Source organism: Vidua chalybeata, chromosome 16 (assembly GCF_026979565.1).
Source record: "Vidua chalybeata isolate OUT-0048 chromosome 16, bVidCha1 merged haplotype, whole genome shotgun sequence".
NCBI classification, from domain to species: domain Eukaryota; kingdom Metazoa; phylum Chordata; class Aves; order Passeriformes; family Viduidae; genus Vidua; species Vidua chalybeata.
Genome location: NC_071545.1, coordinates 5,235,901 through 5,260,813, shown reverse-complemented (window position 1 = coordinate 5,260,813; position 24,913 = coordinate 5,235,901). Strand labels below are relative to the sequence as shown.

At 45.4% G+C, this 24,913-nt stretch overlaps 2 protein-coding genes across 3 annotated transcripts in view; one reads left to right on the top strand and one right to left on the bottom strand.

Annotated features, from left to right (window-relative positions):
• CARHSP1 (calcium regulated heat stable protein 1) overlaps window positions 1–17,696 on the top strand; it is a 34,273-nt gene extending 16,577 nt beyond the window's left edge. For both annotated transcript variants that reach the window (XM_053958015.1, XM_053958014.1), the window contains exons 2-4: window positions 292–484; window positions 3,553–3,675; window positions 16,008–17,696. In XM_053958015.1, the coding sequence (XP_053813990.1) occupies window positions 312–484; window positions 3,553–3,675; window positions 16,008–16,170 (459 nt within the window). In that variant the 5' untranslated portion in view covers window positions 292–311 and the 3' untranslated portion in view covers window positions 16,171–17,696. The remainder of the gene's footprint in view (window positions 1–291; window positions 485–3,552; window positions 3,676–16,007) is intronic.
• A 548-nt stretch (window positions 17,697–18,244) lies between these two features.
• On the bottom strand, window positions 18,245–24,894 carry PMM2 (phosphomannomutase 2). Its single transcript, XM_053958006.1, has 8 exons — window positions 24,806–24,894; window positions 24,550–24,661; window positions 23,590–23,666; window positions 22,926–23,017; window positions 22,137–22,236; window positions 21,607–21,682; window positions 20,369–20,484; window positions 18,245–19,342 (listed from the first exon to the last, which is right to left on the bottom strand). Exons 1-8 carry the CDS (start codon window positions 24,869–24,871, stop codon window positions 19,238–19,240), a joined length of 744 nt encoding a protein of 247 aa, XP_053813981.1. The 5' UTR covers window positions 24,872–24,894; the 3' UTR covers window positions 18,245–19,237.
• Window positions 24,895–24,913: the final 19 nt, after the last annotated feature.

Below are 24,913 nucleotides of genomic sequence, written 5' to 3'. Positions count from 1 at the left end.
GTGCCTCAAGAGCCTGTGAGTGAGGCAGGAGTGAACAAATACATTAGTTGTGGAGTAATCTGTTTGCAGAGGAGCTTCCTAGTACAGCTGACAAAACTGTGACATTTGAATAGAAATAAACTTTACAAAACATCAACTCACTGCCACGGAGCAGGAGCTGGTGGTGGAGCTGTGTCCGTGCGTACGTCTGCAGGAAGTGAGTCATGTTCTTACAAAATCAGCACTGCAAGTATTTGTGGCATTTATGACAATTCCCGTTTCGGGCTAAATCAGATCTCTTCCTCTCTCCAGGCTCTCCTCAGGCCTCAGGAATGTCTTCCGAGCCCACCTCATCCTCCTCGCAGCAGTCGCCCGCCTGTCCCCCGTCGCCCAGCTCGCTGCACGTGCCGGAGGGCCGGCGGCCGCGGGAGCGCTCCCCGTCGCCGCTGCGGGGGTACCTGATCCCCAGCCCGCTGCCCACGCGCCGCACCAGGACCTTCTCGGCGTGAGTACCACCTGCCCGTGGGCCACGGCCAGCAGCGCCCTGCAGGGCCAGCTCTGGGGCGGAGCGGGGCCTGTGGCTGAAGGTGCTTTGTGACACTCTTCGCCAAGAAGATGCTTTAGACTTTCGGTCCAAATGCCCTATAGTTTTTCAGTGCTTTGTTTTAGTAAAGGGTGTTCGAAGTCTCTTGGCTCTTTAAGACAAGAGTTTTACAGGGAGGGGAAAATACACCGAGATTTTTCAAAACTGAGTTTGTTGTCTGAAGCTTTGCTTCACTTCAGACATTGGGTTGTGGCTTCCAGGACCAATTTGTGTTGGTGCTTCCTTCTCAGAGACAGATTTTTTGTTTTTTTGGCATGGGCTCTCTTTTCACTGCCCCTGAAGCGTTGGACCAAACCTCACTGGAAGTTTTAGGTTTTTTACTCCTGACACCTGTGCTAACATCATCAAAGTTACATTTTAGGGATACTCCATCACTTTTCAGAGGAAAGTGTTTCCTTGTTTCCTTTTCTTATTCAGCTTTCATACCTTCATCTTAAGACAGCTCAAATAGACCTGTTAAAGAATATGCTGGTTATCAGGGTGTAACCCTGATCTCTTTCTCTAAGGTTTTTTGTATGAGGTTTTCCATGAAATGAGGTAATATTTGTTGCTTTTTGTAGTTCTTTGAGGTAGTGGTCTTTCAGCAGAGCTGGCTTTCCCTGAGCTTTCCTGGGGCCCCGTGGTGCTGTGCAGGCTCCTGTGAGCCCTGTCCAAAGGGAACTCCTCCCCAGTGCAGCAGCAGAGGATGGTGTGGTGAGGTTTGGCCATTGCAAAGAATTCCCTGTGCCTGTCAGGGGCCTCCCAGTGAGGGGCCGACCTGAAGAAGGCAATGTGGGCTTCTTTGTTCATCTCAGAGCCTTTGAATCAGGGTACAATGTGAAGCTTCTGCCACAGCCTTTTATTTCTGTATGAGGAAGGTCTGGCAGTGCTGAGTGAATGCTGTGGCAGTAAGATCTCAGCCCCACAGCCAGCCTGTTTTGGGCCACTCACTCTGGTCTGTGTGCTTTTCCCCTTTTGCTTCTTGCAGTCTTATCCAGTGCTTTTCTTCCTGAGTTATCCATGAGGATTTAAGTAATAACAGTCTCACTGATGCTTCATATTATTACTTCTGAATTCTAAATGAGGCAAAAAAGAAGAGGAGCAGAAGAAAAGTTTATATGTTGTCAGTTCCAGAAGCCTTTAAAGGCCCTGAAGTTCCTGATGGAAGTAGATGGCTAAAAAGAACATAATTTACTTAATAATTGGGGTTGCCCTTGAAAAGCAAGTCCAAGCTAGCTTGCTTCAGTGCTGTGTTAATAATGAACTCTTTGTAAACCTTCTCAGCTGTTAATCTTAGTTTGGTTCCTACAAAAAGAAATAATTTGTTATTTGGTTTCCACAGTTCTTTAATCGTTAATTAGTGTAGGAATCTTGTTGTATTTGTTTGCCCTGAAAACCAAAATAGCTCTGAATTTTTTTGTGTGTGTGTCCTCTTTAAACAAGAGGAGCTCTAGGTGAGCAGTTGTATAAAGAGATGAATGTGACAAGCAGTGGCTTATTATTCAGTGGGATTATTTAATTTTGGTTCACTGGGAGTAGGGGGCCTCATCCCCTACAGTGCCATATCTCTTTGAAAGATGCAATTGAACTTTAATAGCTTGTTTAGGACAGTGAGTGCTTTTCTGTGTAACAAGCACTTGTGAGGTCAGGTGTGTTGACAGCTTTATAGAGCTGGAAATGAAGTGATTTAATGGAGATTCCTTTGTTTAGCACTTTCAACTGCATTTCTTTATTGTTAGTTTGAATTAAGGAACAAAGCTGTTACCATTTTTCAAAAGCAATTTCAGTCAGACTTCAGTAAAATTTAAACATTTGGGATGGTGATGCTCAAATTGCCATGATGCATGCAACCAAATGGCTGCACTGTCATTGTGTTTGAAGAATTGCACCAAAATCCTTGTCTAACATGGAACCTACTGGATACTCCTGGCATGAAGAAGGTTCTGATCTAACAATGCTCAGAGTAAACCCTGTATTATGTCTAAACCAGTTGGTTTTCATTAATGGAAGTGGATCCCTGGATCCAAACCCTGGATGAGTGTATTTGATGCAGAAAAGAATTTAACCACACAGTTTTCAGGACAAGTCAGTTTTTTTGATGGCAGTATTGCAGATTGCAGGTTCTGCAAATGTGTCTCATTTTAACATACAGGCAGTGGAGGAGTTCAGGCATGAGTCTTGCTGTTATGCACTACAGCTGGACTTCACACTTCTGTGAAATCTGTGAAAGCACAACACTTAGGTGCACACTGGTACTCCCAAACTCATCAAAGGTAGAAGATTCTTACATTTTAGTGTGGTGTCTGGAGGAAAACTTGGTGCTGTGGCATTCACATTCTCTGGACAGAGAGATATAATTCTGTCTCTTGGGAGAAGCACAGAGAGAAGAAGAGAAAACAATCTTTCTCTCTGCTCCTTTGTTTTCCCCATGTGGAATGTGGTGTGGAGATTGTTCACCTGCAGGGATTGCTGGGCTGGATTCTGGTGAAGGTTGTTTGGGGTCAGTGACCAGTGGGATCCAGCTGTGGCTCGGGCTCTCAGCAGAGTCATGAGTTTGAGTCAGTTAGGTAAGTAAGAAGTAAGTATGTAGAATAGTATAGTATCTCTTTAAAGAGTATATTAATGTAATACAGTATAGTTTTAATAAAGCAGAGCCTTCAGCCTTCTGATCTGGAGGCAGACATCATCATTTCTTCCCTGGATCCGTGGTTCACCACGTTTTACTATATGGCGCAGTGATGAAGCAGTTGAATTGAGGATGGCAACTGATGCATAATAATAGTGCTAGCAAACATCACCTTCATCTGTGTGTCCCTTCCAGAGGCGAAGCCTGTGCAGTGTGTGACAGTGAGAGCTGAGCAGCTGCTGCAGAGCTCTGTGCTCACGGGGAGGGAGGGAGGGCTTGGCCCGCCGTGCCTTCTGCTCGGTGTGCCCCGGTGACAGTGGGAGTGTGCCCAGCACTGAGCTGCTCTTTGTGCTTCCTCCTGCAGCACGGTGAGAGCCTCCGAGGGGCCCATCTACAAAGGGGTCTGTAAGTGCTTCTGCCGCTCCAAAGGCCACGGGTTCATCACCCCTGCGGACGGAGGGCCCGACATCTTCGTGCACATCTCCGAGTGAGTTCTGTGTGTGCCCAGGGAGGGCTGCAGCTCTGCTTTGCCTTCATCACCAAATGCTTTCGACATTTCAGACACAAGACTGGTTTATAATCTGTCACCCTTACTCCAGCAAAGAGGGGTTATGCAGACGTTACTGGCAGCAATAGATTATGCAGTTCTTTTCCTGTATTATTATAAATCTGTTAAGTTAAAAACTAGAAGATGATCCTTAAATCTCTTAGAATAAGCTATGAGTTTTGCCTAGACCCAGAAACCTGCATTCACCTAAAGCAAATATTCCATGCAGTGTCTAGTTTTAGTGTAAAGATTTACAACACTGAGAATTCATTACTTTTACTTTGCACTGCTTGTACCATTATTAAACTAAAGGGTAATTGCCTTTACTGTTGAGAAAAGTCACACTTTATTACTTCCTTGAGTTTATCTAGCTTAGGTTGTGAGCAATTTATAGTTAAAGCTTTCTCTGTTAAGGGGTTCATTAGTACTTGAACCCTTTTTGTCCTGAACACACTGAGAACCACCTCCTCTGAATTTACCTTTTGATAAACTAAGCAGATAAAGCTTTTAAAGTCCCTTGCTGAGAATTTTTCTCCAGTCTAAGCCAGTCTTTGCAGCATACTTAGAAAAGAGACTGAAGAATTTAAGCATAATTCTAAGACTATACACTGTACACACACTTTCAGTGTAAGGAGATAAAATCTCCTCCAGTTCTGCTCTGTTTCTCTCTCTGTACATCCCATGATCTCATTAGCCATTTATCCCCAGTCTTTGCAGAGTTGCTTACCTGCTGTGACCTCTGCAGTGTCAAAGTTTGGCACAGTCCCAGATCCAGCCTGGCATTCCCAGCCGTGGCTGCATTCCTGATTCCTGGACGTGCGACTCCTGCTTTGGCTGCAGAGCAGCACATCCCCCTGGGACAGGCCCTGCCTGCCAGGAATGCCCAGCACACCCCATGCCTGCACTGCCCTTGGTGTTTATTGGCTAATCTGCAAGGTTTAATGGGCAATTTTAATATTTGTTCCTAGGCTGAGATGTTGACCGGTGTTGGGGCTCCTGGTCTCTGAGGGGGTGTGTGTGTTAAGACTGATATTTATTCTCCTGTAACCTCTTCTAGATCTACCACCAGTTTTATTTTACCTATTATTCACAGTACTGAAGCTGTATAATCCTTATTTGTTCTTCAGAGTGGTTATCCAGTGGTAAGTCAACAAAAGCCTTACCAAACCCAGCTGTCTTTCCTGGTTGCGTGTGCAGCACGTGTCCTTGGAGAAGGAGCACTTGGCTTTCCTCCAGGTTTCTGCAATGTTACTGCACCATGGGCATTGACAACCCAAAGCTTTTAGGGCTCATGGGTGCAAATAGGCTCAGTGGTCTGACTTGTGTTGAACCCAAGGAAGTGACATTTAATATCTCCTTTCTCTTTTGTCTGATGCAAACGCACTATTTCTCCTCTTTTCCTGAATAACTTAAAAATAGCATTTCCTATGTCACAATTAAAAAAATTTAACTGTGAACATCTAGTCTGACCTATACAGTTTTACTGATCAGCAGGGGTTTAGTTACAACAGCCTTCTCACAGAAACATGAATTTTCAGCCTTCTAATGAATTCCTTTTAAAGAACTGTCTATTTTCAGTCCTGGTTTTTTTTCCCCTCTACATTTTCTCTTCCCATTAGTTCAGTAAAATTTTCTTCAGTTATGTGAAATGATTCCTTTTAAAACCCCAGAGGTTACTTTTTGATTGAGGTTGCTGTTTTGTTTGTCTGTACAAAATGTGAACTGCTCTTTCAGGTTCCTGTCCTATGGCCCAGCACATCTTTCTGTCTTGGACTTGATTCTGGGTGCACAAGGTGCTCCTGCCCTCAGTTCCCCTTCACTCACTAGAAACTCCAGAGATGGTTTTTCTGTTTCCCTGTTTAAGACTCCCATATGTCTCCTATGCTGAGGTCCCAAGTGACATGACAGAAATAACTTTGTGTGCTGTGATTTTTGGTGCTCTGTGCGAGGCCCCTGTGGCAGGAGTCCCCTCCCGTGGGCTCTGCTGTTGGCGTATTGATCCCATCTGCTCCCAGGCTGCTTTGACTGGGAGCCATCAATAAACTGCATTGGAGTAACCGTGCCCTCAGTGTGCTGTGCTGCCCTTCTCTTCCTACCACCCCTGCCTCCACCCTAAAGCATCACTGAATGAGTCAAAAGGTTGTTAAAGTTTATGGCCAGCCACATTTCTGGAGGTGTTCTCAGTGTGTTTGTTTGGCTGATGCAGGAGGTTCTCTGCTCCGCCAGCCTCGCCCAGCCGTGCCCTCGCACCACCCTTGTCTGGGGAAGCTGGAGCAGGGGAGAACTGCTCCCTCTGGAGAGGGGCAGAACTGCTCTGTGGGCAGGGGGTGAGAGGCTCTGGCCCCTCAGACACAGCCCAGCCACGGGACCAGCCTGGCTCTTTGCTCTCAGCCGTGTCATTTCAGTGCAGCGCTCACTCCTGGAGCAGGCTCCACGTGCTGTGCTGCAGAGCACTGTGCTGTCCCTGCGGGGCAGCAGGACAAGGCTGGAGGGCACCTCCTGTACCCCATCCACTGCTGGGAGGCACCTGTGCCTTTCTGGCAGAGGCTTTGCCCAACCCATGGTTGGCAGTTCCAGTGCTGAGGGTCCTGTGCCTCCCTGGGTGACCTGCTCCTGCCACAAACAGGCTCTGAGCCCTTTGTGGTGTTTACCCAACTTGGCTTTCAACATGAGCCTCCACTTCTCCCATCTCCACAGCAGGCAAACCATGCCCTTCTTCTTGCAGAAACTTTGTGTGTTCAAAGACTCTTTTCCTTGCTCTTTCAGAAGCATCTTACAAGGTCAGTTCATATGGATTTTGTAGGACTGAAGTGTTTTGTGTTTTTACAGCTTCTCTAGGTCAATTATGCTCTCTTGAAGTCAACAGCAGTTTTTCTATTGTACCAGGAATGGGCCACTGTTTTAAATGTTTCACATGTAGGTTCTGTCTCAGAGCTTCAGTTCAAAAATAGCTGATGTTTCTGCCTCAACCTGTTAGTGAAAAGTGCTATTATTGAAGCACTGAAGGTTTCAGCACATTGTGTTCTTTAATTACTCGGAGTATATTTGAGTTGCTGGAAACAGCTTTTAGTGCTGGAGGGTGATGGTATCACTGTCTTAATTCTGATGGAAGGCAACACCGGAATTAGTAATGCCTTTCATTTCAGTTTATTTCCCAGTGAATTTGATAGATTGCTCTTTGTTAACTGGAATTGCTTTTTGTGGCAGCATTCTGTAACCAGGCCTGTGGCTCAGGCAACTGCAGTGACTCTGGTTTGCACAGCGTGAGTTTTGAGATCCTCCTCATGTTTATCAAGTGATTCTTTTCTATCTATTTATTCAGTTAAATCTGAATGTGAGAGAGGTGTTAGCCCGTTCACTGTCTCAGTGTGATACAGGCATCTTCTCCTGGAATGAAAGCGGATTGTTTCTCCCGAATTCTTCCCAAAAGCTGGGGTTTCAGGAGCTTGGATAAAATGGTTATGCCAGTTTGGATTCACCAGGATAGACTGTTCCTCTGTGCTCATCACTAAGCTATGATGATTAGTGAAGGTTTTAAGCATAGGGACCAGCTGCCTGTCTTGCAGATTATTATAATTTTCAACATAAACATTTAATTTGAGGAATTAAATTATTTTCTTCCCTAAGCTTTGAGGAGCTGTGAGGTTACACTTTAGTGAAAATGTCTTCCATAGGATGGGTTGTCTGTTTCATGTAAGTTTCTTTATTTTTTATAAGATAATAACAACACTTAGGCTGGCATTTCCTTTCTATAAGTGAGCATTAGCCCAAAAACAAAGTCAAATGTATGTGGCATTCAAAAGCTTCGCTTGATGTTTTTCTATGTATCTGTGCATGAATGTGGACATGTAGACATGTTTTATGAGTGGAACTTGCACCAAAGCTGCTTTATTGAGTTGGACTTATGAGATGTGGGTAGAAATATGGGATCACAGAACTGTTAGGATTGGAAGGAACCTGTGGAGAACATCTAGTCCAATGCCCCTGCCAAGGCAGGGTCAGCTAGAGCAGGGTACACAGGAATGCATCCAGGTGGGTTTGGAATGTCTCCAGACAATTCATCCCCTGGAGTTCATCCCCTCCCTGGGCAAATCCAGTCACCTTCAACATAAAGAATTTCTTCCTCATGATGAGGTGGAACTTCTTGTGTTTGGTTTATGGCCATTGCTCCTTGTCCTGTTGCTGGGCACCACTGGAGAGAGCCTGGCACCATTCTCTTGGCAACTGCCTTTGAGTTCATTAAATCTAATGAGATCCCCTCTCAGTCCTCTCTTCTCCAAACGGGCCCAGCTCCTGCAGTTTCTCCTCGCAGGAGATGCTGCAGACCCCTCACCATCTTTGTGGCCTCTGCTGGGCTCTCTCTGGTAGCTCCTTGTCATTCTGCTGAGGAGCCCAGACATGGACACAGCACTGCAGAGGTGCCTCAGTAGGACTGAGCAGAGGGCAGGGTCACCTCCCTGCCCTGCTGGCCACACTCCTCCCAGAGCATCCCAGGGTCCCACTGGTCCTCCTGGCCCCCAGGGCACACTGCTGGCTCGTGGTCAGCTTGTCACCCACCAGTACCCCAAGGTCCTTCCCTGCAGAGCTGCTCTCCAGTGGGTCAGCCCCAGCCTGTTCTGGTGCTTGGGGTTATCCCTCCCTACCTGCAGGACCCTGGCCTTTGCTGAACCTCAGGAGCTGCTCTCTGCCCAGTTCTGCAGCCTGTCAGGGTCTGGCTGGATGGCAGCACAGGCTTTGAAAGGTGCTTTTTGTCTGCCTGGCTTTGTTTTAATGAGTGGCTCTGAAGGCTGCAGAGATGATTTCTTTTGGTGTTTGATAACACTTGTGTGGAGCCTCTTCTCTTTTTTAACTGATTGGGTACAAGTGAGTCCTGTTTCCTTGTGCTTACTGGAGACAGTTCTCAACTTGGTATAAATAGTTGTGCTGGGGAAATGTCATGGCTCTTTGGTGTGATGAGGTTTTGTTTTTCTCAGATTCATACTTCACCCCTCTGTAGAACAAACACAAAATGTGCTGCTGTAGTGAATATAAACCCCTAGCTGGCAAGCATGGAGGCAGAGGAGTTGCTGAGATAGTAATTCCAGATAACATCTCTGGAAAGCAGGAAGCAAAGGCAAATTCATTTGCCTGGAGTGAAATTTTTAAAAAGCCCATAATTGCATTTTTAATAGAGACATGTACTGTTAATGCTTCCATTTCCACCAGCCTGTAAGATGATCCACTGTCACCAAATGGATGGTGGTGTTCCAGCATCAGTGTGAGAGCTCTATCCTCCTGTATGTCACCTCCTTGGCTCGTGTTCCATCCTAGGAGTAAGTCAGCTCTCCCAACACTCCCTGGTGTGGCTGTCACTGGCACGCAGTGGCTCTGGTGGCCTCCCTCTCACCCTCTTGCTGTTCCACCTGTAGCTGTGGGATGTTCCCCCAGAGCAGACAGGGACTCCCTGCAGTGCTGGCTGTTGATGTCCCCTGCCAGGTGCTGCCTGTGCACACAGGCTCACATCAGCTTCAGATAGGGGAGCAGATCAAGTGTGTGCATTATAGCACTGCACCCACTCTTCTGCTTCCCCAGGGCATTTGGAAGTGGGCACATAATGGACACTGGTTTGTGCTCCAGGCTTTTGCACTTATCTGGGATTTGGCCTGAAGCCTGTGTACCTGCAAGGGCAAGGCAAGGAGGTGGCTCACCAGAGAGCAGTGATGGATGAATGACCACACTCAGTTTTTTTTTTAAGACTTTATTTGGCAAAAGTAGCATATTTAATGAGAGAGAAAAACTGTGCAGTGCTTGTGGGTTTTCTGCAGTTTGCCAGCACTTGGCTCTGAAGGGGAAAATGCTGAAATGCTGCATTGCAGAGAGGCCTGCAGGCTGTCCTTCAGGCTGGATTCCTGATCCTGTGGGTAGTGATGGCTCTGGAGAATTGATGCTGTGCTTCCCCAGGGACACTGGCACACAGCACCCCTGGGTCCCCGGGGACATCCTGTGTTTTCTGTGCTTTACTTCTCCGTTGTGTGATCTCAGGTTTTGCCTCCAGTGTCTGAACACTTGAGGGCTCTGGCTGGGCTCCCAGGTGGGGATGGTCCCTTCTGCTGCTGCATTCCAGCTGCTGGCTATGCTGGAGATGTTCTGTCAGCTGCATCTTCCTGCGGGGAGAACCCAGCTGTGTCCCTGCTGCACCGAGGAGCTGGCTCTGAGCTACTTGTGTCCATGGAGAGATCACCCTTTCGTGCTCCTTCCTTTCCTCTGATTTCCTGCCAGATCACTGTTTGGTGCAAAGCATTAGTGCCACATCTCCTGGCTTCTCTGTGGTGCTGTTGCTCTGGTGGAGTGGAACAATATGGGTTGGAAATTACCTGGTAGTTCTAAATTATCTGAGAGCTGCATCTGAGCTGAGAGAACAAACGTCTCTGGCTTTTCTGTGAACTACCAGCAGAACAGTTTCTGCTGATTGCAACCAACTGCTCTGGGGTGCTGGGAAGCCAAATCTCAGCTTTCTAATTGCCTTCAAAATAGTGGATGACTTAGGTGCTTTGGACAGCACACATCCTTCCTCATGTGCTCCCTTTCTGATGCTTTGCTGCAGGGTGAAGTGTCTGAAATAAGTCGATTATCTGGGGCAGGAAGGAGAGGCAGCAGGTTCCAGATCTTTCTTGAGAGGGGTTTGGAAATTAATAGAGCATGGATAATCTTTTTCCTAAGGGTTATCCAACCCCCAGTTGGCTCAGAAAACTCACTTTGCAGTGGTGCATGCAGGAGGGTCAAGTTGCCGTGGTCATTATTGCAGAGAATCTTCCCAGAATCTTCCTCTAAAGGATCCAAGCTGTAATAGGTGAGAGCCAAGGCTGGCACTGCAGGCAGTGGCTGCTGGAGGATGAGGGCTCTGTGCTCAGTGGGCACAGGATGTGGCTGCCCCAGCTTTGGATCCCAGATGCACACAGCAGGTGGGATTGTGACGGGATCCAGGCTGCTGTCTGCAGGGACAGCTGTCTTCTTTGTCTTTGACTGGAAAGCTCGCTCCTGTTCCTTCCTCACGGGGTGTCTGTGCTGCCTGGACTTGAATTAGCTGCTGGAAGTAGATTTGGAGCCATAACTATCCCTGCATGGGGATTCAAACACCATGGCCCAGTGGAGAACTGGGCAAGAGGATGGTGCATCCATCCACTGGGAGAGAAGTGCAGCTCCTGGGAAGTTTTCTCTGCAACAGCTCAGAGACCTTGGATATTAACTGCTGGGATTCTTCAGTGCCTGAGCCTCTTTACACTTGTCTCTCCCAGCCACAAGTGTGACTGGTGGCGAGAGGCAGCCCTGCTCCTGGCAGCCAGCTCCCTGAGGTCACTGCTGGCTTTGTGGTGGGTGCTGGGGCCCTTGGCTTGCACAGGGAATGCATGGGAGAGCATTTGGGATTAGTAACTCACAGTGGTTCATTATTCTGTTGTAACTTGCTGCTAAAAACACTACAGGTTTCTTGAGACAAATGTTGAGGTGTTAAATGAACTTCAAGAAGCCCAGGAGGTAACAGAGGCCATGGAAGTGCTCCATGGTGTCATCCATGGCAGGCTTGGTGACCAGCAAGGCTCGGAAATCACTGAAATCTCTTGCTCCAAAATGTTTCCACGTGACTTTGGCTTTGTCCCAAGAGGTTTAACTAGAATCCTGGAATATGAATAGCAGCTGTGAGAAGGAAGAACTAGAACATTCCTTATTTAGGTAATTTCCTAATAACCTCCCAGTTCCCTAAAAATAGTGCAGGATAAAATGCTCCACCACACCAGGCTGGCACTGAGCTGGGAAATGGGAGTTGCTGGATAATCTAAAACTCACTCTATTGTGTCTCTCTCTGACTGTAACATCAGGGAAGCATTTCCTATTTTTAGCTTGAATTTGAAGTTGTTGAAGTGTCTTAAGATTCCTGGGTATGTAGATATTCATTATTTTGAATTGAAAGTGCACTCCAATACCTCAAATAGCAGTGGAAACCTCCACATTCCTCTAGATCAACATTTAATATATATGGAAGGTGAAAGTAAAAAATACAGATCTAAAATTATTTAATCAATATGTAACATCAAAAAAGTCCACTTTTAACTTCCTTTATCAAATTTTCCAGGTAACTTACATTGTGTACAGAATGTCTGTTGTAGGCTGAGTCTGTCCCAAGAACTCTGTTCACTCTCTCTGATCTTTTCCAGCTCATTTCCTGCCCAGTGCTTGAGTCTTGCCTCCTGCTGGAGGATTTCCCCCAGCTCTGTGTAGGGCTCTGCTCCCACTGCCACCATCTCACCCCTCTCGAGTGCCATCACATTGTTCTTTCTGGATGCCACCACAAGCACTGCACAATCTGGATGTTGTTTGTTTCTCCTTCCAAGCATCGCATGTTGTGATAGCAGGGCTGCAGTAAGTCTGTGTCTGTCCCAGAAGCAGCTTTTTGTGGCAAACACTGCCCAGGGGACACTGTTCACCAGGACCTTTGTCCTCTTGCTTTTTGTGTGCACTGGGGGCAATGAGCTAATGATCTCATATTTGTTAGGCACCAAGAGTAACTAGTGATCACAAACCTGCAGGAGACAAAAGAATATCTGATCTGTGGGAGGAAAGTTTAAAGGCCAAAAGCAGAAAATGAAATTGGAGATGTTTGTGTGGCCACAACCTTTATACACAGCTGTGCAAGGACAGGCCTGGCCTTGGTGGGGTAGGGTCACCTCAACAAGTGAGGAAAGACAGCAAGTAGGGATCAGATGAAGTTGTCCTGGGGTGGAATGAGGTTTTATCACAAGCTCCAGTCACTTGTAGTGTCAGCTTGGATAAGCAGTGAAACCCAGAAAGGATCTGATGCTGTCAGCATAATGCTCAGCCCTGCAAGAAATGCTCTCTAGCAGAGAAAAGTGCACCTGTCTGGTGTGGGTAATGCATAGGGCTCTGCAGATTCTGGGACAATCTGATCTGTTCAGTAGAAGGAACATGAGTATTTAACCTCATGATTCAGCATAAGAGTGGGTCAGCAAATATTTTGGTTTATTTCTTTTTCCTTGGCAGACCAGGGGCTAACACAGGCAGTGCCCCAAACACTGACCTCCCAAGGCCTGAGGGCCGTGGTGGCTTTCAGTGACAGCTGAGTGTGCCCTGCAGCCTGGGCCTTTGCTCCTCCTCTCCCTGCAGGGTGGGCTGCATTAGCCATGTTCTCTGTGTGTACCTATTCACTTGGTCTTATTTCTTGGAAAAGCAGAATCACTTTGTTACCAGTGTACCTGCAACACACCTCTTACCAGAACCTGCCCAGGTACATATTCATATTTGCATTTAAAACAAAACATACCCTAACAAAACATCCGTCCTTTTTAATGCTCAAGCTGTACTTCTTCCTCACTTGATTTTGAATATTCCAGTGATACCTAATTTACCTCCATTTTTCAGGAGCTTAAAGCTTTTTTGTATTGGTGCTTCAGGAGACTGCGAATCCACTTTCCTTTTGCATTAACCATATTTACCTACTTTTGCAGATTCCAAACGTTTATTTTACTAACCGTGGCTTATCCTGTTTTACAGGAGGTTTTAAAAAACCATGTAAGGTTCCTGTTTTTTTTTTTTTTTTAAAGATGTTTCAGCCAAACCTGAGATCCCTTCCTGGGCAGGGCATCCGTTTGGTTGGGTGCAGTGGTGACGAGTTCCTGCTCCCTGCAGGGGCCTGGGGCTCTGCAGTGGGTGCTGGAGCACCAAGGGGAGATGCTGCTTTAGTTTTGTTTTGCAACAAAAGACCAAGAGATTCAAGAGGTTTAAGTAGGAAAGGTGATGTAATTTTTTTTTATATATACCATTTTTATTTTCACTTCTGGTTTGAGTCTTTCAGCTCTCTCCTGTGTCTCTCGGGGCTTTGTGTCCCCTCATCAGGTTCCAGTACATCCTTGCTGCAAAACTGCTTCAAGGTCAGGGTAAACTTCTGGTCTTTGGTGGCAAATTCCTTTGGCACTAGAAAAGGTAAATTAGTTTGTGCTCCTGGAAGGACAAGTAAGGGTTGGATGTGCAATCCCTTCACACCTGAGAGGATCTTAAACTTGTTGGAACTGGGGGAAGTGGAGCACAAATGCAGGCAGTGACTGGGGAGGACAAAGCAAAGGTCAGATGTGGGAGCTTGAACAGAGCCTGTCTGGTGTGGTACTGGCTGGGCTGACAGGGTGGCTGGAGACTTTGGAAGTAAATAAAGGTCAGTTGGATCAGCCTGCGTGGGTTGGAAAGGGCTGTCAGGTCTGATGAAGGAGGCTTTATCTTGATTTTTCTGTAAATATTTCTTCTGCCTTCAATTTACTCCCATTTTCCCAGGCACTGCTCTGAAGGGGTCAGCTTAGGACATGCCCTCCTGGGTCTGATTGCCACAGTCAGGGGCAGCTCTGGAGTAGAGGTATTTCCAGGGAAATAAAGTTTGAAGGACTTTATTCCCTCAAACATTTCAAAACCCAGGCCTTGGGAATGCCTTTAACTCCTCATAGCAGGTTTTAGATTCATATTTAGATACAGCAGCATTTTCAATATCGTGCTGATACAATCAGCTAGCAAACAATGGCTTTTCTTTTGAATTTCCCATGGGAGAAGTCTTGATTTAGGGGCCATTTTTAGCTTCCCTTGGTTACCCTGTCCTGTCTGGGTATGGGCTGCTGCTGCTTCAGCACAGCCTGGCACAGCTCCCTGAGCTGCACTTGCAGTGCAGGGGTCAGACAGGAGCCCTCAAAAGGGGAAGGGCTGGGGAGAGGCAGTGCTGGAGATGGAGCTGGAGTTTTGCAGAACTGTGAGGAGAAGCAAATTCTGATGTGAGGTTAGGACTGGCAGTAGGGGCCAGTGTATTTACCTCCTATCAGTCCTGCCAGCCTTTCCTGCAATAGAAAAGCCCTGAGGTTAATGGGTCACAAAATGAGAGTGGATATAAAGGGCACTGCTAAAATCTGAGATCCCTGCTATTAACAAAACATGGGGTGAAATTCCTGGGTGGGGTGAGCATGCTCCCAGTGTGCTCTCAGAGAAGGCAAATACCAAATTCAGTCGTGCACTACAAACTTCTGACCTAGACCACTTTTTTTTCTTTCCTGGACCCAAATCTGGACTCCAGTGTAACAGGAGTTCACAAGCAAGTCTCACCAATTAGGCATCCAGTAGAATTTGTTATTAGTGTTGATCTCTTCCCAAATACAGACACTGCTGAGAAACACTGAGAACCTTCACTGAGACATGCAGAGCCTAGGCTGTCAGGGCAGGGGAAGCTGAGCACGGGCTGGTGTAAGGTACATTTAGAGGGGAAGTGGCATCTTCCCTACTGTCAGACCTCATGGCAATGCAGGAGGGAGGAATCTGCCAGTGGTCAGTGGCACGTGCTGGGATTTTTATTACAAAGCTCTGATCTCAAACACAGGGTGGAGGTGAGGAGGGCTGTTTGCAGATCTCTGTTTCATCAGCACCTTGTTCTGAGCAGAAAGTGAAGCTCTTCTGGCATCTCCCAGTGATTCCAAACACGTGCAGCAGCAAATGCACAGTGCAGGTCTTGCAGCATCCCCTGGCATCACTCTGGGGGAGGCCAGCTAGGAGCCTCCTGGAAATCTCCCTGAGTGCTGGGTGAGTGTTTCTGCAGGCTAACACATCAGGGTAGCAGAACTCTTTTCTCACAGCAAGTAATTTTGAAATATTTGATACCATATCTCACTTGGGCTCTTTTTTTCTTTCTTCCACAAACTGTGTTATGGTGGAGTAACCTTAAGGTAAAAATCTTGTCATTACATGGTACAATTCTTTTTAAGAAAAAAATGAAAAAAAAAACCAAAAACAACTGAAACTTCAAAAGCTTAAGTGAGAAGGGGGAAAAAAACCAACCAAAAAGAGATCAACTTTAGTTTAAAAACTGCATCCCAAAGTGCCAGCCAGTGGCAGCCCTGCCCTCTAGTGCTATTGCAAGTGAGGTGTTGGTGCACAGCTCTCAATCCAAGCCTGAGCTCACCTGAGTATTCTGCAAGACAGATTAGAGTGGGATTTTTATGGGTTTTACTGGGATTTATTTTTTACTTCTTGTGGTTGGTTGATTTTTTTTAGGGTGAGGGTGGTGTTTATAGTATTTTCATAGGATTTCACTGTAAGACAACCAAAATCAGCCTCAGACTTTGACAGATGACAGGCTCTATAAAATCCCTGAAGTACTTTGAGCATCTAAGATAACAGTTATGATAAAAAATTCAGGAAGCTGCAAAAGAGAACGAGTGTTTATGTGATTCATGACTGACTGGAGCTTCCTTCCACAGCATTGAAGGCGAGTACGTTCCCGTGGCAGGCGACGAGGTCACCTACAAGATGTGCACCATCCCTCCCAAGAACGAGAAGCTGCAGGCAGTGGAGGTGGTGATCACTCACCTGGCCCCGGGCACCAAGCACGAGACGTGGTCGGGGCATGTCATCAGCTCCTGAGGTGTCCCCTGGAGCGTGGCTGCTGCCGGCGTGGGCTCTGCTCGACAGCTGGCTGCAGGACCTGGCTGAAGAATATTGTGTGTGAGGAAATACTGCATTGTTAATAAAGCAGAAGCAGGCCAAAATTACCATTTTTTTACAGCTGGCCTGATTAAAAAAAAAAAAAAAAAGGCAATTCAAATGCTAATGAAAAAATATCTAGCGTAATGTGTTTACAAGAAGTGTATTTAAAGAGACCTAGTTTGTGTGCTTGGTGGAGGAGGGGAGGTTTGGGTTTTCTTTTGTCTTGTGAACTGATTCCAGGAAATGCCCAGGGGAAGGGGGGAGAGATTTCATGGTGAGCTCCACTAGTGCAGAGGGTCCAGCACAACTCTGGTGCTGGGTGAGCCCTGTGTTCCCTTGGGCTGCTCTTCCAGAGCTGCAGTACCTTTCTTGCTGATAACAGTGCCTGAATGCCTTGGCCTGACAGACAGAGGTGTTCATTGTTGGTTTGTTTTCCTCATGGAAGGAAGTTCACAAACACAGTAGCTGCCACAGGGTGGAAAATCTCCATCAGGTGGTTATGCTCCAGTGCCCATCAGGTGCACCACTGCAAATGGTGTGGCTGCACGGTGTGGAAACTGTGTTGTACTGGTAAAGCTGGGGTTTGTGAATTTACTTAGGTGCCTTGATGGTTGATTAGCAACAGATTTTATAGGCCAGTATTAAAAAAAAAAAAAAATCCATCCCAAATTTAAATTTGCTTCAAGGTAAAGTGGTAAAAAACTGTAGAGTAGTGGATACTTCATAGCCTCTGAGCGTGTCTGAATTTTGACAAGGCTGAAGATTTGCCTTTAGACTGCATACAGCTGATGCCATGGTGTGCCAGGGGGCAGGCAGGACGCCTGCACTGCTGCACAGCAGGTGTGTGCTGCCCAGGTGCCTGTGCATGAAATACTGTGTGAGTTCCTCAGCAGGCTCAGCTGTCTTGGTGAAGTAAATTCTGCATCTGTCACCCCGGCAAACTCACTTGGTAGGATGTGATAGGGCCACCCTTCCCCAGACTCTTTGTGTAGTTGTAGTGTTACTAAATTGGTTTTGTTCCTATTTGCCTTCCACATCTTTTTTTTTTTTTTCAAATGAAGCATTTTACTCTGTTATTTTCCTAACAGTGGATTTTTATTGACTTTGCAAATAAAAAAAGAAAAAAAAAAAAAAGAGGCACAAGTCTTGTTAGTTGTATAAACCAGTGCAGCTTCAGTTGTGTATTTGGAGCTTCACCAAGAGGTGCTCGCTGTCAGGATGTGGCCTGAGCCTTTCACAGCAGCTGATCTGTTCCCAGGTGTGATGTGGGGACAGGAACTGCTGTGCTGGCTTGCTTTCCCTTAGCTGTGCCTGTGTTACACCTTGGTGTACTGGGGGTTTGGGTTTGGTTTTGTTTTTTATGACCCATGAGCCTTGGTAGTGGTGGGTTTATCACTGTGCAGCTTGTTGGAATATCAGCTCCTGCTTTCTTTACAATAAATGCAACCATTTCAGAGCTTTAATGTGTTTCCAGTCTGCTCCCTGGGTAGCTGGTGCTGAAGAGGATCAGCTTTAAAGAAGGGGAGAATGCAGGTGCCTTCACATGCACTCCTGTGTGGTGACTGAAGTTTTATTTAAGGAAATGTTTTCACAGCCACTGAGTGCAGTTAGCAGAACAATTAGGAAATAACAAGGCCAGCACATGCCAGAGGAGGCTCCCAAGACAGAGCAGTCAGAAATGTTGTGTTTGGGGCTGAAAGCAATGAACGCAGCAGCTCTTAAATTGTCTGTCTTTAAAGAGCATCCATACACAAGGCATGGTCCTGCTCCTAAGTCAGCTCCCATTAAAACAGGAGTTAGCTAGGGAAGAAGTGTGCTAGAAGACAAAACAGTTTTGGTGCACGAGGTGCATTGCAGCTCCCCCTCTGTATTTGTAAGCCCTTTTGGGGATTTCAGGTGGTACACAAAGATTCTGTTCTCTGCTTTTTTACTGTGCAAGTATCCCATGATCCTGGAACTGGAAAGATTCAAGTAACTCATTTCTTTCTACAGACAGGCAGCACGCAACAGGTCTGCTTCAAGTATTTTATTTACCAAAATGACAAATCAAAACAGTATTTTTTCATGATAAAATCAGATTTTATTGTCCTTTACTAAGTCAAACCGTTTATACTCAAGATTACTTTCCTTATGCCAGATGAGAAAAGTAATATTAACAGTTACACAGACTGTCAGGCATTGACTTGAATTTTAATAGAAACATAATTTAGGTCATTTTTGTAGTATGCCTTAACCAGGAATCTCAGAAAATGATCAGAAAGTGACAGAAATATATTTTGCTAATGTGCTGAAGTTATTTTAATTAATTTTTACAAATGATTTTTTAGATTTGGCCTGCACAGAACGTAGGTACCATGACCTGACTTGTGCCTTTGACCACATTCATCCTGAAGAGGGAACTTTGGCACCAGCTGGTCCAGCATTCCTAGGGATGGCAGTCAGGGACTTCTGGTTCAGTGCCATTTTCCCGATCCCAGGAAGAAATAAAACCATTCCCTTTTACTCATCTTCCAGTTTTAGACAAGAACTGTCTTATAATTCATGTTAATTAATATAGCACATGCTAAGTATTTAAAAAAAACCCAACTGCATATTTTAAAAAGCTGCCTCAACATAAAAATACTAGGGATTAAGCCTTTCAGGCCAATTTTGAGACCATTAATCAACTAGAGGCAGATTATGCCTTCCCTTCCCTCCCTAAATTGTAATTAATTAGGTAAGGAAGTTTATAGGGATCTTAAAAACCAACCCAAAATATAACCCAACCCAAACCCCACAACCAATTTATGTGATTGGAAACTGAAAGGGTGGTGCTAAACGAGCTCTGCTGTGTTCCCCCAGTCAGCAAGGGGCCTTCAATTAAAACATTTCCCTTTAGTAATGACTGACCTGCAAAGCACCTGCTATTCATGACCAATTACAAAAAACCAATTCAGAATGAAGATGATGTTTCAAGTTATTTTGCTGTTTTAACCATCTTGGAAGTGTGAATTCTGGAAGTCTTTTATTTAAAAAATAGCTCTTCACAGATTCTTCTTGTATCCTGTGGGGATGTGACACTGTGGCCTTCTGTTCTGGAGTCTGTGAAAATTTCATAGTCATTCCCTCCCTGGAAGCAGAAGATGATTTATTTTTATTTAACATAAAGCATAGTCACAAAAAGGGACACATGAAAGCAAACAGGGGAAAAATTGACTTTTTCCAAAGGCCTGCAGGGATTAAGCTCAGTGAACAACAGCACTGCCCCTGTATGAGCACAAATCCCCAAAATCCATCCATAGCTTCATTCCCAAATTTCTGTTTTCCACACTGCTTCCACGGGGTCAGCATCAGCTAACAGTACTTCAACTCTCTGGAAATGCTGCACTGCCACTTAGAGGGTCTAAAATGAACTGTCTGTAAGCTCTGTGCCAGAGGGACAGGTGATTACTTTTGCAGCTGATGTCTGGGGAAGAAAACTTTAATTTCAAGCTTGTCTTTTTCTTAAAAACTTTATCTTAAAATTTATAAAGTCCTGTGTAATTTAAAGAGTTTTATAACTGTGAGTTCTTATCAAACCAAGCCCTTTCTTAAAAAACTTAGCCTGACACTGTCCTTGGGCCATATTCAGACAGCTTTAATTTCAAGCAAGTCCTTGTGCTTGCCAGTGCCCTCACAAGCTCTTGTCAGGTCTCTGTTCAGGATTTTTAAAAGCCTCTGAATTGCCCTGCAGAGATCTGCCCCATGATGAGGGACAAGGGACTCTGTTCAGTTCCCCAGGGTGGAGACAGACAGAGTAGTGAGCAAAGGCACAGTGGTAAATAAGACCAGAAATAAATATGTTTAATAAACACCAGCCAACAAAAAAATCAATCTACACTGAGCAGGCAGGACAATCAGTTTCACACAGTCATGTCACCTAGGTGTTTAACAGAATTACAGAAGTAAAATTTTAAAATAACCTCTGTTAAAGCAATAACCCTGTGTTCAATTCAGGAAACAAGGAAAACTTCCCATCTGCAGCCAGGTAAACATGGACACGTTTATGCCCTGACTTCAGCTTTTGTCAGGACTAAGGTTATAAGGTTAGAATCTGCACTCCTTGAGGTTTAACTACAGCAGCTTTCAAATTAGTGTATCAAGCTAATGTACTCACTGGCATGGTCTTGTCTCCAAAGAAATAAATAGTCTTGTATCCATCCTTGGCAACAATTCCTAAGCAGTACCTTTTATCCCAGCCATCTGGGAACACATCGATGCTTATCTGTCCTCCTAGAAGAGAGAGGAACCAAGATTTGTTTCATTTTAAGAATGTATTTCTGAAGGGAGAGGAAGTGAAAAAAAAAAACTAAACTGGGTAAAATTTTAGGGAGAGGGAGCTTTGCAGAAAACACAGAAATGTTGTGAGACCCTGGAGTTAAGTCCTGCAAGCACAGAAAGTGTTTTATAGGGTATCAGTTATTAGAGCTGTGATTCAGAGATTATTTATCCATTCAACAAAGTCTGAGCATGTTCCCAAATACTCACTGCTATCCAAATGAACCTTTAAAAAGAATTACATTTAACCTCTTTACTTTTAGAAAGAAAGGACACGTGAACACAGCCACTGATATATGTACAGCCATAAAATCGTAGGCAAAAGACTTCCTAAGGCCTTCAGAGTAGGAAAGTGAAGAAATCAGCCCTTTCAGCACACCCTAAGAGGACAACAGCTGTTCCAATTCTGAGCCCTTGGCCCTCACCAACAGCTAAGAGCATGACTCCCAGCTAGAGCAGGTGCCCAAAAGGAATTTACAAAATAAAGGAGAGGAGAGCGTACTGCAGTTCACTTTTGCCTTAGTGCTTCAGCACTAATGCCAACCATTCTTTGCAATTCTGAAAAATAATGAAAGGCAGGAGTGTGGTAATGTATTAGGAGACATGGTAAAAAAGAAAAATGCATCAATAATTAATTCCCCCTTATTATATTTTTTTTTCCTTAAGCTTGCACTTGCTTTTGGATTCTTTCATTCCTCCCACACAATGCAGGTATAGCTGAAGAACCAAGGGCAACTGGAACAGCACTGAGGGAGTAGTTCTGATCAAAACTGATTCACAGAAACAACTCTGACTAATCCAAAGCATTTAATATGCTCCAAAATGAGCAGAATCAGTCACACAACTGACATTAAAGGACAATGAACTGATGACAAGTAATGAAGTTCTCTTTGTTGATGGATTTCAATTAAAATGTCCCAATAAAAAACCTGAGAGGAAAAAGAGGCTCAGTCTTGCAACCACCCCCAGAGAGACCTGTCACACAAATGAGATGGGATGTCACAGCCATAAGAGAGTATGACTTAAATGAAATTTAAATTAATTGATGTTTTAAATGACATTCTTTTAAAGTATTACCTATTGAAAATGTGAGGCCTTTGCCTGCAAATTCTCTTTGTAGATCAGCTACAAATTTCTCTCTTATATGCTCCTTCTGTTAAGGAAAAAGGAAAACAAAACCAAAGAACAGTTACATGCTGTAACTGTGTTGATTTACCAATGAAAAGATAACCCAAAACCACCTCTAAAAAAGAATGGTTTTATTGATTTGAATGGACCCAGGCTGATTACACTACAGAGGACACCAAGAAAGTATGGTTTTACCTAGGACAGGGTTTTTTAGAAACCCCATGTATAGAAGCAGGATGTTCAGTACACTGGATATTGGATTAAAGACATGAGCCAAACCCACCCTTCTGCAAGTAATCCTTGCTACTCCAACAAAAAAAAAAAAAAACCACATTGTCTATTTCCTGAGGTCTGAATTAGTAAATTAGTTAAACCACATGGAAAGGATTAAAATGGAAAAAAAAATTGTACAGATTATAAAAGTTTTTAAAATTGCCTCCTCCAGGAGAGCTAGGTATTTTTCAAGAGCTGTAACTCACTTTATCAAGTTCATAGAACTCAAGTCGTTCTTCCTGACTGCAGCTCCTTCCAATGGGGGACACATTTAACATCCCATTTCGGAACTCGATGAAAGTGCCTCTGCAAGGGAATTGATAACAAGACAGAAAATAGATGAGAAAATTGCTCCAAACACTAAAAATCACAATAAATTTCCATTTAATTCTAAAGGCAGTGAGAATCACCTGCCTCACTACATGCAGGTACCTCTGGCACCAGTAAGTCTTCTGGACTTTGAATATGGCAACCTCCTCATCATCCTCACTGGCTTTTAAAAGTACCATTTGGTTTAACAAGTGTGACTGGAGCATCCCATCAAGCTCAGAGCCTGACAGGCCAGGCTGTCAGTGTGGGGTGAAGCTGCAGAATTCACAGCAATGTGGGCAGTGTCCTGCCCTGCCTCACCTGGCACATTTCAGTGTCTGCAGCAGCTGCACCTCACACATCACACAGAGCTGGTCTGGCTGCACTTCTCATCTCTGGAAAACACTATGCTGCTGAATTCCAAACATGGCAAGGCAACACTCCTACTTCAAAAGTGAATCTCCTTCCCTCTGACATAAAAGTGCCAAATCAGTATTTCAAGCCCTGTGCTCCAGCTGGGAACTTGTCTTTGTATGCATGGACAGAGCTCTGTTTCACACACACAGTGCTGTTCCCCAAGCAGAAATTACTCTTTTTTTTTTTTTTTTTTTTGCTGAGCACCCCAAGCTGAGCTTTATATGCCCTATGGAGAACAGGGCCACACTGAGATGTCTGTGTGCACATACCTCTTCTTTGGCAGTTTAACCTTTGCAATGTAACTCAGGCAGTAGTTGATGACATCTTGAAGGATGTCCTCGCCCAGGTGGCCCTGAATGCTCTAACAAAACAAACACCATTCAACCAAGGGTCCAGAATTTGAGATTCTAAAAGCAAGTCACATGGAAAACACAGACATTGGGTAATCAGGCATGGTTAATACCACAGAGAAACAAACATGCCTTCAATCAGTAACATCAGCTGATGCTCACAGGGTACTAACTCAAGGCTCTCATTTTTCTGTCACTTTGAAACACCAAACTGTCCATTAATATAATTCCTACTTGAACCTGCTTCAGAAGGAAACTGTGCCACAGGCAGCAGTCCTAAGCAAAAAGCTGCATTTAATGTCTGCTATAGCCAAGCATGAAGAAATGGAGCTTGCTCCTGCAGTAAACTGGAACCACTGGTCAAGGCAGCAAATTCAGCCAGGATCTCTTTTAAATGTTTACTCTCCGTTACTTAGGTTAAACATTACATGCCAAATGAATGATCCATTAACAGGACTAACATATGAAAGCAGCAGCAATTTTAGTCTTTGAAAGGGTGATTACAGAGGACTACACTGTACAAATGAATCAAAATCTTGTTTAGAAAATTTCTTTTTCTCACTATTGGAAATTTCACACTTACCTGCTTGCTCAGGAATTTCCCATCTTTGTATGCTACCAGACCATTTTCTGAGAACACATAGTCATATTTTTCAATCACTGCAAACAAGCAAAAAGACAATAACTCATCATTTCCCCTCAATGCTTAATGCAGAATTGTCTTAAATGTTGAACTGGTTAAAATACAGCAAACATTAGCTCCTAAAGCATGAAAAGTTTCAGCAGCATAGCATCAAGCACAAGATGAATGCTAATCCCATTTCTCACTGTGATCAGCACACACCTCAAATCACGTGAAGTCATTCGTTTGACTTACCTGTAGTTTTACTTAAGAGGCATTAAATGTAAAGGAATGACCAAACACCTGGCACATGGCCTGGCTAGAGAGCAAGTCAGAGACTGCCCTTTAGGTTTGTTTCCTCAGTGTCACTAATCTTCAGCAGATGTCTGGGAGGTGTGAGTCTCAGCACAACACAAGATGATACTGTTTACTGGAGACCACTTGGAAGGCAAACGAACTCAGCTGTCTGGGCCCTACAGGAGGTTATCAGTGGCATCAATTAAGTAAAGACCATTAAGAATAAAGGACTAAGGCAAGAGTACATCGCTGCATCGTAGGCCCGCAGTGAACAAAACCAGGTCCTCAGGGAGTGCTCGACAGCTGAGCAGCCCACACGTGTGTCACGCACACGACTCCACCGCACACAGCAGTGTGAAATGCCCTCCCAAGGCTCTGTCACCAAGGCAGGATTTCACATTAGCAACAATCTCTTGATTTGATCTCGAGACAGCTGTACGGTGCAAACAGGCTGCGATTTCCAAACGCCGGTTAGTAGCTCCCCACAGCCTGAGTGCAACACAACACCACCAGGAAGACAATTAAAAGCAAGGGAAGAAGGGGATGGACGGGGTTCAAGCTCCACTTGCCCTTCACGGCGCCCCCGCGGCCCCTGAGCGCGGATTGCACCAGCGCGGCCCTTACCGTCCTCGCCCAGCTGCTCGCGGATCTTGGCCATGTCCGAGCCGCCCACCACTCCCACCTTCACCTTCTGCCGCAGCCGCTGCAGGAACGCCGCCATCTCCGCCGAGATTTTCTGGGGTCCAAAACAGAGCCGTCAGATTTGCCAGAGGCCAGCGCCTCCATTCCGCAACGACGGAGCACGCCGGGCCCCGCGGGCGGGACGCGGCGTGCCACCCGCCCCGCTCCCCGCGGGCTCGCAGCCCCGTCCCGCACTCGCCTGGCGCGGGGCCGTGAGGGTGCCATCCACGTCGAACAGGCAGAGCGCTGAGGCCGGCGGCGCCATGGCTGCGGCCGGCGGGGCCGCCCCTCCCGGCGGGCCGCGCGC

Coding starts and splice junctions, on each gene's coding strand:
- PMM2 (XM_053958006.1), bottom strand. CDS start 24,871: ATGGCGCCGCCGGCCTCAGCGCTCTGCCTGTTCGACGTGGATGGCACC. Junction 24,662..24,805: donor CCCTCACGGCCCCGCGCCAG/GCGAGTGCGGGA, acceptor TTTGGACCCCAG/AAAATCTCGGCGGAGATGGC. Junction 19,343..20,368: donor TTGGAGACAAGACCATGCCA/GTGAGTACATTA, acceptor TTCTGCTTCCAG/GGAGGGAATGACTATGAAAT.